At 35.2% G+C, this 15,743-nt stretch overlaps 1 protein-coding gene across 1 annotated transcript in view; it reads right to left on the bottom strand.

Annotated features, from left to right (window-relative positions):
• Nucleotides 1–6,112, bottom strand: part of LOC131162924 (uncharacterized) — a 72,958-nt gene extending 66,846 nt beyond the window's left edge. Inside the window, exon 1 of the mRNA XM_058119546.1 lies at nt 5,534–6,112. Coding sequence (XP_057975529.1) covers nt 5,534–5,962 — 429 coding nt within the window. The 5' untranslated portion in view covers nt 5,963–6,112. The remainder of the gene's footprint in view (nt 1–5,533) is intronic.
• Nucleotides 6,113–15,743: the final 9,631 nt, after the last annotated feature.

Here is a 15,743-nt window from a genome sequence, read left to right as displayed (position 1 = left end):
GCTGTTTTTTGGGCGATAGTGTTGCTGGAAATTCTTCTATGATAGTAGACATGCAGCAGATTTAGGGTTTTACGGTTCAGTTTTGATGGTTGCTGTGACAATTAAGGTTTAGGTCTCGGAATCATGCTCTGATACCATATTGAATAAATGGGTAAATGGAAGACCTAATCACAATGATAGATCTCTCCCTTTATTATATAATATATGTCAAAGTACATCCTGTTAGATTACCACTTCACCTAAAAGCTTAAGCTGTTAGGTTGTCGCCAACAATATATATCAAACTTTAACACTACCCAGCACATGCAGCCCGACAGCACGTGAAGAGATAAACATGCAATAGATAACACCCATTACAGGAAATATAATAAATGCAGGCAACAAGACTAGAACCCAGGACCTCCAGGTAACCAGCTCTGATACCAAATTAGATTACAACATTACCTAAAAGCTTAAACTGTTAGGTTGTGGACCAGCAATGTATATCAAGCTTTAATGCATGCCAATTACCATAATACCCTTACTTGCTCTCACTTACTAACCTAACACTAACACACTAATAATGCTAAATGACTAAAATAACCATCAACAAGGAGGTCCTAGGTTCTAGTCTTGTTGCCTGCATTTATTGTGTGGTTTTAAAAAATTATCACGTTCCCCATCATGGGTGTTATTTATCATGAGTTTATTTTTCCACAAGCCGTCAGGCTGCACATGCGGGGGAGTATTAAAGCTTGATATAGGCCCACAACCTACCAGCTTATGCTCTAAGATAAAGCAGTTATCTAACATCCATGCAATCTGAAATTCCATTAAGTTCCACAGCTGTAAAACAATTGACATCTCTCCTTGAACCCATACCTCCTTCCGCTTGACATGACTATGTCCAAACCAAAATAAGTGTTTGGGTGTTTCCCAAGACTATCAAATAGATCTTGACAGCCTTCTATTACTAGAAAGAATTACTTCCATTCAATTTCTAATTCACAATTTATGTCAATGATGAGGGAACACAAACAAGATCAACAACAAATAAAGCAACAATCGAATTGGAGCACAAATACAACAACATGGCAACTGCTCCAGCACCCAATGGCCTCAAAACCACTAAAAGCTTTTGAAGGTACCAAACACTCATTAATGAAGTAGGCCCAATTGATCAGGAGCGAATAACTAAAAAGAATGGAATTTTGGGCTAAAAACCAAAGCCACTTGATATCATGGTCTGCAGGGGATTCATGCAGTTAAAAGTCAAATCAGAGCAAAAACAAGATTTTATGAAGCCTCACGTGCCAGAGCATGACATTGTAGCCATCAGCCTTCAACTGGCACAAGACGGGGCCGGGGCGTGGGTGAATTGTTAATGATGAGCTTCCAAGATCTACAAATCAGCACTGCCTGTGGGCATTGGGTAGCTATGATGTTGATGTTTAAAAAAGAAAAAGGCAAAGTAATTTCTATGGTTCAGAACCAGCAGTGTCGTCCAGCAATTTTCTAGCAACTGCCGCAGTCAGTTCGGCTCTGTGGTAGAGTGGACAAACCTCATAGGGTCACAGGCCAGCATAGGCCTGATGTATTCAGGATTTGTTTTGGCCATGATGACTGCTTTTTAGGGTTTTAGGCCTTGAGACATATTCTGATATAATGTTTCCAAAGTTAAGTAGAATTAGGGAAACTAAAACAATGATAGCCTACCTCTCTATTTATAATATATCTAATGTGCATCATAATGACCATCATACCCTGACTAATCACTGACATATAGTAACCAAGGACTAAATTTTTTATTTTGATGAAAATTTTGAGGGTCTCAATTTATGAATTTTTTATGAAAATTTCAATTTCAATAGACATTTAGATTTCAATGTAAAGAAATAATGGAAACTCCTAATAAATTATGGAAATTATGAATGAATTTCAGGATTTTTTTTTAAATAAAAAAAGAAGATAATTTTTTTAAACTGGAAAATGGAATACATAATGTGGAGGACAAAGAGTCCTCTCCAACCAGCTAGAAAATCTATAAAAAAAAACTGAGCAATAACAGAAGTACCAATATATGAACAACAAAATAATATACAAAAACGAAAAACCGTTACAAAAGTGCTGCGTTCCAATCTCTAACAAGGTCAAACAGCAGAAAACCCCAAAAGAAACCCAAGGAGTGCACCAACAAAGAAGCAAGGAAAGTCACTCTATCCCACAAAAGTCAGGAGGAAGCTGACTGACTTCCAAAAATCCTAGAGTTTCTTTCTATCTTCAAGGTCCATAGGATTATAGATATTATAAAAAAATAAAAAACGGTTGCACGCCATGGAGCTCCCATTCCTGTTCTTTCCAAAGCCCCAAAAGTTAATCTGATGCTTGTCACTCACCTTTCATGGAGCCACCCACTCATCCCCAGCCAGAGAGAAAATGCCATCCCAAAGCTGCAATGCAATGCACAAAGGGGTGGGCATTGGGCTTGCTGTCTTCACAATACATGAAGCACATATGAGGACTAAGAGCCATATAGGGCCTTCTCCTCTAAAACAGATCATGTGTGTTAATCCTTTCCAGAATCAGAGTCCAGGCAAAAGCCAGAAACTCTAGAAAATTTAAGATAGATGATTGTCAATAATTTAGAATCAAAATAAACTGCCTCAAGTTCGCTCCTTTCTCAATTTTCATTTTAAATATATGAAATTTCGGCTAGCATTACCAAAATTTTGGCTGAATGTTTCCATAAAAGAAACTGAAACCTAATCTCATTTCGAACCCTCCTGAAAATCCGAAATTTCAGTGAAATTACCAAAATTCAAGATTGACAATAAACACTAAGTAATTGGCAACAAGCACAACACATGACTAATGTATAAACTGTGTTCGGAAAAATTGCCCTTGTATGGCTAGCGAACAAAAAGGAGCTAAAGCTCTCTTTTCTTTCTACTTTTTCAACAGCATGGAAAATAGTAAATTGATGCATTGGCTGCCTCAAGGAACTCCCTCAACTAAAAGCATGGGCACTTGCTTTAGTCCAACCAATGGCTATAAATGAGACCATTGCCTGTTCTTTGGTTACTATGCGCAAAAGAACAATTTTTAGCAGGAGGATTCATCAATCGAACATGCACAAAGCATATGATGCCAATTGATCATATGATCATATCTACTACTTATATAAAAGAGCCTCACTTCATTGGGTTTCTGTGTTTTTGAAATTCCAATGTTGATTTGGCTACAAGGGGAAGTTTTTCCTTGAGACTTCTACACGGAAATGAGGCATTCAGGTGGCTGTCTTCAAAATTTTGGAGGGTTATAATACTGCTAATACTAAGGTGTTTGACAATGCAAATTCCAGTAAGCAGAAAATCTTCAGGGAGCCTGGCATGAAACGAGAAGATTGTAGCTATAGTAATATGGCAGAAGACTTTATATTCAGAAGGCAATTGATTTCCCAAATTATGCATAAATAGTGAAATTTGGAGGTAGTTTCAGTTAACAATGGAGGTTTTCTGGTAACCTTGACTGGAATGAACAGGCTGGCAAAGGGAATACTTTAAGTAGCAAGAGATTGAAAAACAGAAATCGTTGGCCTAATCTTAGGAGCAAATTGCATATGAATTTTGAAGGAGATAGATCAGTTATCTGTTCAAAGAACTATGGGCCTGCTGGAAGTAGGCTCCATGTGCAGTTCAAAAGAGGATAACTTCTATCAGACCAGAGGAGTTTATTATAATACCCACATACTCAGTTAATGGGGCTGCAATGTTAATAGAAAAGGCCCAATTCAGTGGAGAATAATAAAGAAGACCCAGTTGAAGGCAAAAAAGGGAACACCGATGATGATGCAAATGTAAGAGGGAAGGTTACCAACTTACCATTGACTCAGGTTCTAGAAAATCACTGGAGCTCCAGGATAACACCGAAGGTCAAATCCACATGGATCTGAGGATGAAATTGATCTATGAAGTGACAAGAAGGGGTGCAATCAGAATTGTGATTTAGTAGCCAAGATGCAACATACCATTGCAAAAGAAATTGAGGTGTATTTGAGATTAAAACAACTTAATTAAGGAATTTCAGTGGGGAACAGCTCCAATTCTGATTGGGATTTAGTGTGAGCTCATTTTGGATATAAATAATGCTTTTACTCAAAAGTGTGATTTGGAACAAGAAGCAGCGAGTGTTGGAGGGCCAGTACCAGTTGAATTTGATGTTCCTGGTTTGCAAAGTAATGATCATGATGAAAAGGGGGATTCCGTTTAGAGGGTTCTGCTTTAAGGAAAATAAAACATTGATGGTACCGGGAATGACCAGGAATCGTTTTTTCTCAGATTGAACAGGAATTTGAGGAAATTTATGAAGGGGAAAATACTCTGCTTTTGGATGAGATCTGTACTTACAAGGATGCTTACTCTCTGGCAATTCCTATAATTTGTTTGACCAACTCCTGAACAAGAGGCTGTCTTGTGAAGAGACAGGAAGTGGGCCAGAAGATCTAGGAAACTTTCAAAAAGTTTATGGTGTGTTTGATGGTTCTCTCAATCTGATCAGTAGCGTTAGACAAGGGGGATCATTGTCTCCATTTTTATTTACAATCATGGCAGATGCTATAAGAAGAATTACTGAGAGAGAAACAGATATAGATTTAGTAACGCACATTAAATTCAGTCCTGAAGGTTTGTGTCTATCTTAAATCTACAATTAGTGAATGATAATTTTTTTTCCCATCTGATGATGTGAATAGTTTTTCTAATGTGTTGACCATCTTACAAATTTTCAAAAGAGTCTAGGGGTTTAGAATCAACTTTTTCCAAGAGAGAAATTGTGGTATTGATTTAGAGTCGCATACTCTTTTTTGTTATGTTAGAAAGTTGTAGTGTCATGAGGTGGCTATTGTTTACTAAGGTGTCCCTTTAGGCAGTAATAATATTGCCTCTTTTTGGGGAACAGTTTATGAGAGAATTTCTAGGCTGTTAGATGAGTGGAAATGATGTGTTTTTACATCAGGGATTGTTCCAACTATTGCTTCTTTACAGGAAACCCTTTATGAGAGTTTCTAGGTGCTTAAATGAGTGGAAACAGGCTTTCTTTACATTAGGGTTGCCCTAATTTCCCTTCCTTATACTTCAATATACATACCAATATCTCTATCTCATCTAAATGAAGGAAACAGATTTGCAAATGCGATCAAACAACTTAAGAAGAATGAAGCCAAACTTCTCACTAAAGGGGGAATAAAATGAGTTCCACAAAAAAACGTAGACATCACTTTTCCTCTTCACTATCATCACTCATCTAGGAACCGGGATTTGAAAGAAGCTTCACCAGGAAACCCATGAAAATATCCACTAATTAAATTCCAAAAAACAGAATCCAGTTCAATGTGCGATGACATTATAAAAGGCAATCCAGCAATAGAATTAGCTGTAAAATACTGCACAATACCTACTACATAGACAAATAAATTACGAACTGATCAAAATTCTAAAGAAACAACAAACACACAAAAAATGAAAATATGAAAGACGATGATCCTTGTAAGCAATACCTGCTGCAAATCACCTGCCACACCAGGGAACTTCTTCAACACACGCTGAGTTACAGCTTTGGCATTGCTTCGAGACCTGGGCTCTGAACTATCCTCACCAGAAGATTCAGACTCATCATCAGACTTCACGACCCGCTTTTTCCCCTCTCGCCGCGACCTCCGTTTATGGTGATACTTTCCCTCTGTATCCTTTTCCAATTCCCTCCTTCTGGACTTTCTATCTCTCCTCCTATCCTTCTCTCTCCTCGAATCGCCATCGTAGTCATCGTCCCGTTGTCGGCGACGGCTACGATTGCGTTTACGGCGTTTTGAAATATGGCCATCGCTGAAGCTCGACAAAGATGATGGTGATGATGATGCAGAGGCGGATGGAGATGAACTCCTCGTGCGGTCTCTGTGCTTCTTCTCGCTTTTACTGCTTCTGCCCATTTCAAGCCATAGAAATTTCAGAGCAAGAGGGAGACGAGTTATCGCGCCGAAGGAGGAAAATGCAGGAGGATGAAAACCCGGGGAAAGCCCGGGTCGGGTTGCGCTTTTGGATCACCTTTCGGCATGTTATGCTCCGGTCTTCAATTGAGGTTTTTAGAAAAATATTATTTCTTGGGTCAAAAGATATTACTCTTCCTCCTATAAAACCGTTTTCAAAAATTTCAAAAATCTTTCTTATGCTATAAAAATGGAGAAAATAAAAAAAATAAATAAATATAAATAAGACGGAAATTTACGTGGTTCGGTTATGCCTACTTTACAAACAGATGGGATCAAAACTTCACTATCACGGGAAGAATTATAATATGATATGAAACCGCCTTTATACAAGATATTAAAACCGACCTTATACAAGATATCTCTACCTTCTCTTTATCTCTCCTCTTCACTAATCCTTTCTATATGCTCTTTACTTCAAGCATGCAATGTGTATATATAAGCATGCTATATGTTTGTGTCTTATAAATGAGAGGGGTAGGATACCCTTTTATAGCCATATGGAAACCTATGCATTTATTGGGGTGGAAACCAAAGTGGTGGAAGATGGGGTGACATCCACATTTTTCACAACTTATTTTTCATAACACTCCCCCATGGATGTCACCCATATATTAATTACTTCTACTAAGATCTTTAAGATGGCTCATTCCTATAAGATGAATTAATTTCTTGAATGTTGTAGTATGCAAAATTTTGGTGAACAAATTTGCAAGATTATCATTTGATCGAATCTGTTGAACATCTATATCACCATTCTTCTGGTGTTCATGTGTATAGAAGAATTTGAAGAGATATACTTCGTTCTATCACCTTTTATGTATCTCCCTCTTAGTTGAGCTATACATGCAACATTGTCTTCATATAAAATTATTGGAATATTCTTGATTGATTGAAGACCACAATTTTCTTGCATATGAAAAATCATTGATTTGAGTCATACACTTTCTCTACTAACTTCATGGATAGCTAGCATTTCATAATGATTGTAGGTTGTTGTTGTAATTGTCTGTTTTATTAATCTCCAAGATATAGCAGTTTTTTCTGTAAAGAAATACATATCCAGTCTGTGATTTAGTATTGTGAAGATCAGATAGATATCCAGCATCTACATATCCTACTAATTGAGATTTGGATTCAAATGAGTAAAGTAGACCCAAATCAGATGTACCTCTCAAATAGTGTAGAATGTGTTTAATTTCATTCCAATGCCGCCGAGTAGGAGCAGAGTTGTATCTTGCTAGTATATTTACAGCAAATGCAATATCGAGTCTTGTACAATTGGCCAGATACATTAGAAAGTTGATGACACTTAAATATGGCACTTTAGGACCAAGTCATTTCTCTCCCTCATCATGAGGTCGAAATGGATCATTTAACATCAAGTGATCGCACCATCATTGGAGATCCCAAATGATGAACTTTGTCCATATAAAATTGTCTTAATACCTTCTCAGTATATTTAGATTGATGAACAAAAATTCCGCCATTTACATGTTCAATATGTAGGTCAAGACAATATTTTGTTTTTCCTAAATCTTTCATTCCAAATTCCACCATTAAATAATTAGCAGCTTTGGCGAGCTCTTCATAAGTCCTAACTAAATTCAAATCATCAACATAAACAACAATTATAGCAAATCCGGATTTTGATCTTTTAATAAAAATGCATGGAAAAATTGGATCATTTGTGAAACCTTCTTTCACAAGGTACTTCGATTCTACCTTATGCATCCAGATTGCTTTAATCCATATAAAGAACGTTGGAGTTTAATTGAATATAAATTTTTGGGTTTTGTTTCAAGCAATTTAAAACCTTCAAGGATTTTCATATAAATTTCTGTTAACTTTTTTTAGTCCAATCCCTGTTTTGATGCTAACAAAACACTTGGGTCTAACATGTGTACTCAGCATGTGAATAGGTTATATTTCATCACACACGTGAGAGACTGGAAATGGAAGCGTTGAGAAACTTAAAGATCATGCAATCTAGCGTATTCCATGAAGAATCAAATGGGTAAAATAAGAAGAAGAAGACATATGTTTTAAATTGTATTGCATTTTAGTTTTGGTCTGTAATAATGCATGTCATATGTGATATGATTGCAAAACTTAGGATGACCATAGACAGACCTTAGGACACCAAATTTTTCATGAAAAATCATTTTCATAAAAACTAAAATCATTCAAAAAGGGTTTAAATCATTTAGGGTCAAAGATAGGGCTAAAAATTTGGTTTTTCACTATGCTCGGTTGACTGGCCTTATCTAGGTTAAAACGCCTCAGCCGACCGACCACCTCAGCTAACCGGCCATTTTATAAGAAGAAAGCCCCAGCTGACTGACCTAAGGAAATTGAACAAAGTCAAAGGCTCAGCCGACTGGTCACTATAGTTCAAAACAGCCTCAGCCAACCAACCTTTGATGCCCGGCATACCGATCCTTAGGCCAACTGACCGAACCTACGAAGGGTTCGGAATTGCCTTTGGCCAGTCGACCGATGCTTTCCACAGTCGATTGACCACCTTCATAAATTCAAATTTTTGGCTTGGGTCAGCCGACCGGGATGCCCACGGTCAACCGAATCTCTCGGGTATTTTAATTTTCCAGCACTAAACATGTTTATTTTTTTTATTAAACAATATTAAAAATACTCAATAGGTCCCAAATGGTCATTCTTTTTAGAATGCCTATAAATACCCCCTCACAACTAATTTTTAACAAATCGTTAGAGAGAAAATCCTCCCAAAATAGTTTTTGCTCTTTATTCAATTTTTACTCTCTTTTCTTTATTCTTTCGAAAAATCTTTATTGAAAGAGAGCAATTTCATTTTAGGCATTCATTGTTCATTCAAAGCATAATACTCTCATTTATTCTTTTTTTTTTTTAAATCAATCTTTTGAGAGTAGCTTAAAGGTTCTCCCATATATTTTTCTTGATAAATATTTTTGGGAAAAACCTTATTCTAACTTGTGAATCTTTTGTATTTCCATTGCAAGATTCATAAAGTTCATCTTGCTTTTATTGCTAGAATTCATTTTTGAGCTAAACTTTAAAATCTCCTATACTTCATTTTGAAATTTTTTTTTTGGACATATCATGTGAGGATTTGAAGATTTTTGAAGTATTTATTGAATACTTTATTTTAAATCAAAAATCATGTAGTTTTATTTGGGGACAAAATTTTGTTTGAAAGCAAAACCCTAGTTTCTCCTACCTTTTATTAAAATACATTTTTGGAGAAACATTTTCTTGGGTTTAAATCTTTGAAGTACTTATCATATATACCTTACTCAAAGATTGCAAAAATCATATTGAGAAAAATACTCATACTCTACTCAGCTTTTAACCCATATCATTTAAGAGTGCATTTAAGTTTCATATTTTACATCTCTACTTATCTTAAAAGCATTTAGTTGTACAAAAATTATTATTTGTTGTATTTCAGGCGTGGCCTGAGGAGGGAGACTCACCTTGTGAATAGTCCCGATTTGGCTCGAACCCAGTTAGGTGAGCTGGGATTTGCACCATCTCGTAAAGTGTGCACAGTTTGGCTCAACCTGGTAATTAAGTTAAGGTGTCTCCGCCTCGTAAGGAGAACTAGTTGTGGTTCAGCCCCGTAATTTGAGTTGGGGAGCTTCCACCCCATAATAAGAATTGTAAGTGGCATTGCTCCGCCCGGTTAAAGTGAGCACTTAGTGGAATCCTTGGGTTGCTGACCTAAGGCGGGGATATAGGCAAGATTGGCTGAACCCCGACAACAAATTTTGTGTTGGCTCTTTATTTTTCACACTTTAAATTTCTACATTGTATGTTTAATTATTTATTGTCTTGATTGTTTTACATACATGCTTTAAATATCTGCGAAATTGGTATCTTCTTAGAAAGACCCTAAGTTGTGTAATACTGATTGTGATTTGAACCTAACCTAGGAAGAAATTTTGAAATACCCAATTCACCCCCCCTCTTGGGAATACATCATTCCTCTCAATTGGTATCAGAGCCTCGTTGCAAAAAAGCTTAACCGTTTGTGTTTAAGATTGCAATGGCTCTTGTTGGTGTATCACCATTCAGTGAGGGACAGGTATGTACTAGGCCTTCAATATTTTGCAGTGTTGATTACACCCTGTGGAAACAAAGAATGGGCATTTTTGTAAAATCTATAGATTGTAGGGCCTGGCGAATGATTGTTAAAGGAAGTTGTGCACAAATTAGTGAAAATGATTTTAAATTGATTAATTCTAATGCCATGGACATGATATATTGTGCTTTAAAGTCTAATATTCTTCTTGAGATTATGACATATAATTGTGCGAGAGAAATATGGGAAGAGTTCGATAAGAGATATGGAGAGACCTAGGAGAAATAGATCACCACTCAGGAGGCTCCAAGTTCAAATGATCAAGAAGTGGTGAATCATGGGCTTAATGCTTTAGTCAAGAAGGAGGTATACGTATCTTAATCTCCTTTACTAAATGATTCATGTGATGTTTACTGTGATGATTCTTGTGTCAAATCCTGCGATATATTATATGATGAATCATCTAATGTTTTTTATGATATTACTACATGCATCGATTCATATGAATTTTATAGTGATAAATCTTATGATGAATCATTGAATTCAATAATGAAAGCATGACCCCTAACGGAAACTAAAAAAAGTCTCATTTAAAATACATAATCTTCTACTTAGGATGTCAAATTAGAAAACCTTCTTGCAAAATGAAAGTAAAAGGCCAGAAAATCATTTAAGAGAATTAAAAGATTATCATGCCAGCTTGAAAAAGAAAAAGATTGACAAGGTGTTGAAAATCATTTTCTTGGAGGGAAAAGTAGACAATCTTCTTAAAATGACCCTCAAAGCTAAAAATGAAAAGAATAATTCAAATAAACCCTTAGGAATTAAAAATAAAAATCTATTCGATAAGGGTTTGAACTCATCATATAAATCCCACAGGCATGCCTCATCAAGTAGAAACAGGTTTATTAAGCAGAATCCTTCATATATACTCAAAACCTGCTTATGTTGCAAAAAGAAAAGACACACTAGATATACTTGTTCATTTAGAGGTGCCAAAGGCATGGATAAGGAAAGGTGTAGGTAATCATGAAGACTAATCCCATAAGACCAAAGGAAGATCGGATTCCGATTAGAATTACATAATTATTTAATCCTTTCTTAGTTCCTTAGTTTGGGGATTGTGATGACTAAAGGCTTAGGAAGCGGAGTGTGCTTAACATGTTAAATCTTAATATATGCATCCACTATACACAATTTTGTATACTAAGATCGTCAGAAAATCAGGTCAATATGCAAATTCAAGTAATATATCCAATGTAGTGACCTGAAGAATAATAGCATTTTAATAATAATAAAAGGGAAGAAAATAGATACAGAAACAGAAGAAGGCCATAGACTTCGTTGACGACATTACATTTTTGGAGATAATTTTAATTTTAGGAAATTACCAGGACTCGTTGATGAATACAGGGGTTCGTCGACGAGTGCAGAAGAAAATTCATTGACGAATATAGGACTTTGTTAACGAGAAAATACCGAGCGAGGTTTTGGCTGCTCTAAATTTCGTCGACGAATACAGGGTCTCGTCGATGAATTTAATGAAGGACTCGTCGACAAGGTGACGTGTCTCGTCGACAAATCTGCCCCTATAAATAGCTAAAAATCAAAATTTTAAGCATATTTCAATCCTCTCTCTCTCTCTCTCTCTCTCTCTCTCTCTCTCTACGTCACTCTCTCCCTTCTCTCATCGTTTCTAGCCTCGTTGGTCGCCAGATCGAAGATCTAAAGCTACCACGATGCTCCTGGTGAAGTTCTCTACGAGTTTGTTAGAGCGAATCGTTGGGAAAAGGAAGTTGGATTTCTTCACAAATCCAGGGTAAGACCTTTTAGCCTATTTTTGGCCTTATGACAGTTATAGGAAACGATATAGGCAGAAAAATACTGATATTTTGTTCTGGCATATGTTGATTTCAGGGTGTTTTATAGGAGGCCCTGCGGGTATTGGGCTAGTATTCCATAGGGGCTTTCCAGTAATCAGGCAAGAGAAATATGCTATGTTAGGTATTTTTAAAATATTATACAGTTTATTTAATGATGAAAATTATGTATTACAGTATCGTGTGACTTTTGAATATGAATATAGTACGAATATAAGTTTTACGATATTTCAGTATCCCGATTTTATGATATTTTAGTACCATGATTTTATGGATTTTAGTACCATGATTTTATGAATCTCAGTTCATGATTACACGAATATCAGTATTATGATTATGCAGTTTCAGTATATGATTATGCAGATTCAGTGTTATGATTATACAGTTCTTAGTATTATGACATATGAAATACAGTACAGTTATGCAGCATCATGGTTATTTCAATACTTCAGAATTATGGTAAATCAGATATATATATATATATATATATATATATTATATGATATCAGACCCTGTTGGACTTGCAGCTACAGAGCACGATACCGTTGCTGTAGATACTATGTTACTTTATGAGTGCAACCACCTATTTAGATAATAGGTGGTAAGGTCAATCACCTAGGCCCTTGAAGAGGTTAGGCTCCCTATCCAGATATGGGTTGAGGTGGGCAGATTGACCGATGAAGTATAGTGATTTATTCCTGGTTGGCCAATTACGGTAAATCTAGCTTATGGGCCGCACAACCCTGTCATGAGGGGGTAAGTCATGACACACAGATAGCCACAGGAAACATTTTCAGTTATTATTACGTATGTATAGATTTGCAGAAACAGGGCACATACTTACTTGTACTAGAAGTATTTTGAATAATAAACCTCAATACTGTCATGTTAAGCAATAGGGACAGAGGTGGTGGATTTTATCACTTATACTTTATATATATATCCAGTTATACATGTTTGTTTGAAAGTAGATCTTCATGATATAGTAGCTCATTTGCCACACACTAGTAATAGCATATTTCGTCTTACTGAGCGTTGACTCATCGCAGTGTTGAATTATTTTTCAGGTGATCTAGGTAGGTGAGTAGATCAAGCTCACAGATAGAGAGACTTCGGTGGTGCCCTGTCAGAGAGTGAGTATGTTTTGGGAGTGTTTTTGCATATCCCAGTTTGGTTGGGGGTTTTGGGAAACAATGATATGTGTACATTTTGGGGAAACATTTTTTTTCGCACTCTGGTATTGTGTGGTTTTGTATATATATGTTCATATGGTTATGTCTATGTGATTTATGCTTCTCGCTGCTTAGGTTCATGATTGGGTCTATCCTAGTATGGTATCAAAGCATGTAGAATATTATAGTATATATATATATTAAAAAAAATCAATTTATTAAGCAGGTCGTTATATCCAATCTAATCACTTAATGTGTATATATATAATGATTGGATAAAATATGAATATATTGGCCATAGCATACGAACTTTGAACTGATTAAGAATGAATATCGCATCTACCTGAATGGGACGTCATGTCTCCACATTCTTTATATCATTCCTCTGAATTGTTCAAAGTAAAGGTTGAGAGCATTACTAGCAAAAATTTCTAAAACCTTTCATTTCTGAGATGAATGACATAAATTCATTATTGAATAATATATCAAAAGCTTGCTTGAATTAAAATCCACTTCCAAATGGACAAAGGTATCTTTATTTGGTACATAATTCTTAATGCTTAAACCATGCTAGAATATAATTTTTTTTTTTTAAGTTAAGCATATTTTGTCCTTTGTACAAGTTTGGTCTTAAGGAATTCATCTTATATTGTATATCATTTAACCCTAAACTTATTCTTGAACATAAAAGCCTTGACCTAATATTAGTCATCACTCTAGTCATAAGCACTGATTCTTATAAATTCCTAATCCATTAAGTGCATATTAAAAGACATCCTCCTTGTAATCAAAGTTAGAGGCATCCACTAAGAGATTCAAGTTCCATTGTTAAATCAAAATATTCCATTTAAGTTTAAAATATATATCCTCTAATCTTGGTTCAACTATCTCCTCCATATGAAATCTTTCCCAAACCATGATCATATCCGGTAAAGACTCTACTATTCCTTGGTTCGTATCCTTGCTCCAAATTATAATCATATCTAAAGGATACCTTCCAATCTCCAAAGAGCATTGTTCACAATATTCATATACTCATAAATGCTCTTTGCCCAATCTGTTTGAACATGTTCTCTTCTATGAATAAATCTTGAATATTGTCCACTTGTAATATCTTCTAAATACTCTTCTAAGCTCAATAGTGATTTAAATAACTAAGAGTATTTATTCTATACCTTTCTCATAAGCTCTCCGATTTTAAGCCAAATCATTTAGAGCTTCATCTCCTTGAAATAAGTTAAATGACTAAAATGATTGCTATAGGTTTCAATCTAGATGGTGAAACAAAGCTCAGAGAAACCAATGCACAAGTTGTAAAAATCCAAAGCCATTTGAACTTGTGCCTCTCACGTGTTGAGATTCATAAGAAAAGAGGCAAGATAGGCTTATGACCCTAGGAATATTGCTTATGACTTTTTAGTCCTCTAAGCCAAAGCATTCATGGCCAAGTTTGAATCATTGAAAAATTTAGTATACTTGGCTAAAATGTCCTTTAAATGAAAAGTTGATAAAGACATATGAAGGTAATAGTGCATAACTCAGGGGGATCATATATATTTCATGGCCATATAAATTAAAATTCTCTCATTACCTTATATCATTTATGCCTAAATGTCTGTATGAATACTGTACTGAATTCATAACTATTCACTATTATTTATTGTTCATATTATCTTGATGGATAATTAATTTGGTTTAAATGCTTTTGACTTCTAGATTGCATGTTTGTATTGAATGCCACCTGCATGACTGACGTAGTGATGTGAATTGCATACTGGTAGTGGATTTAGGTTGTTGTATGCTTGAAATAAACTATTTGATGAAAACAATAAAATATTAGGTACATGTTTTATGGGAAAATGTCCAATTTATAGATGATATGCTATCGAAATTTCATTAAAATTTTCCCAAAATAAAATCATGTACTAAGATGATTATGATAAAATAAATGCTAAAATATTATTGAAAGGGTGAGTGAAAGTTAGATGAATATTAAATTTCATCCTTACATAATCATCAAATATTTAGGGGAGCTGAGCTCCATCCCTAGAGAAAGGACATAACAGACTCATATGCATCATGTTTCGCTTTTTGAATATTGAGGCTCTTTTGAAAACCCCGAACATCATATCCAACTCTAAAAACTCTATGTTTAGATATGGATTGTTCTTGGTTATGAGCACAGAATCATGCTTTAATATCTTCTTTCTGATGCATGTGTGAAATATAGGGATAATTATACTGGTTGCAAAATAGAGTGAATTAATATTTATCAAGTATATTTGTTTTAAGAGATTTAAAATGATTGATTACATTGCCTGGCACTCTCAATGAAATTAATCTATGATTAGTATAAGTAGTTTACTGTATGTAAGTTAGGTTTCAAATCAATAGGGGGAGCATCTATAATTAAAATTCTATATTGTTATGCTCACCAATATTTTTAACTTAGATCTAAGATGAACTCACAGTGGCATGTGCTTAATTATGATGATTTTATTGAATTTTTTAAATAAAAGAAATATTACTTTGTCACAGGTTCTTTAGTTTTGCCATATGATCCATGTTTTAAATTTTCTGATATCTTTGGG

Source organism: Malania oleifera, chromosome 8 (genome assembly GCF_029873635.1).
Source record: "Malania oleifera isolate guangnan ecotype guangnan chromosome 8, ASM2987363v1, whole genome shotgun sequence".
Lineage (NCBI taxonomy): Eukaryota > Viridiplantae > Streptophyta > Magnoliopsida > Santalales > Ximeniaceae > Malania > Malania oleifera.
Note: the sequence above shows the minus strand (reverse complement) of the source record. Positions and strands in the feature narration are given on the sequence as shown.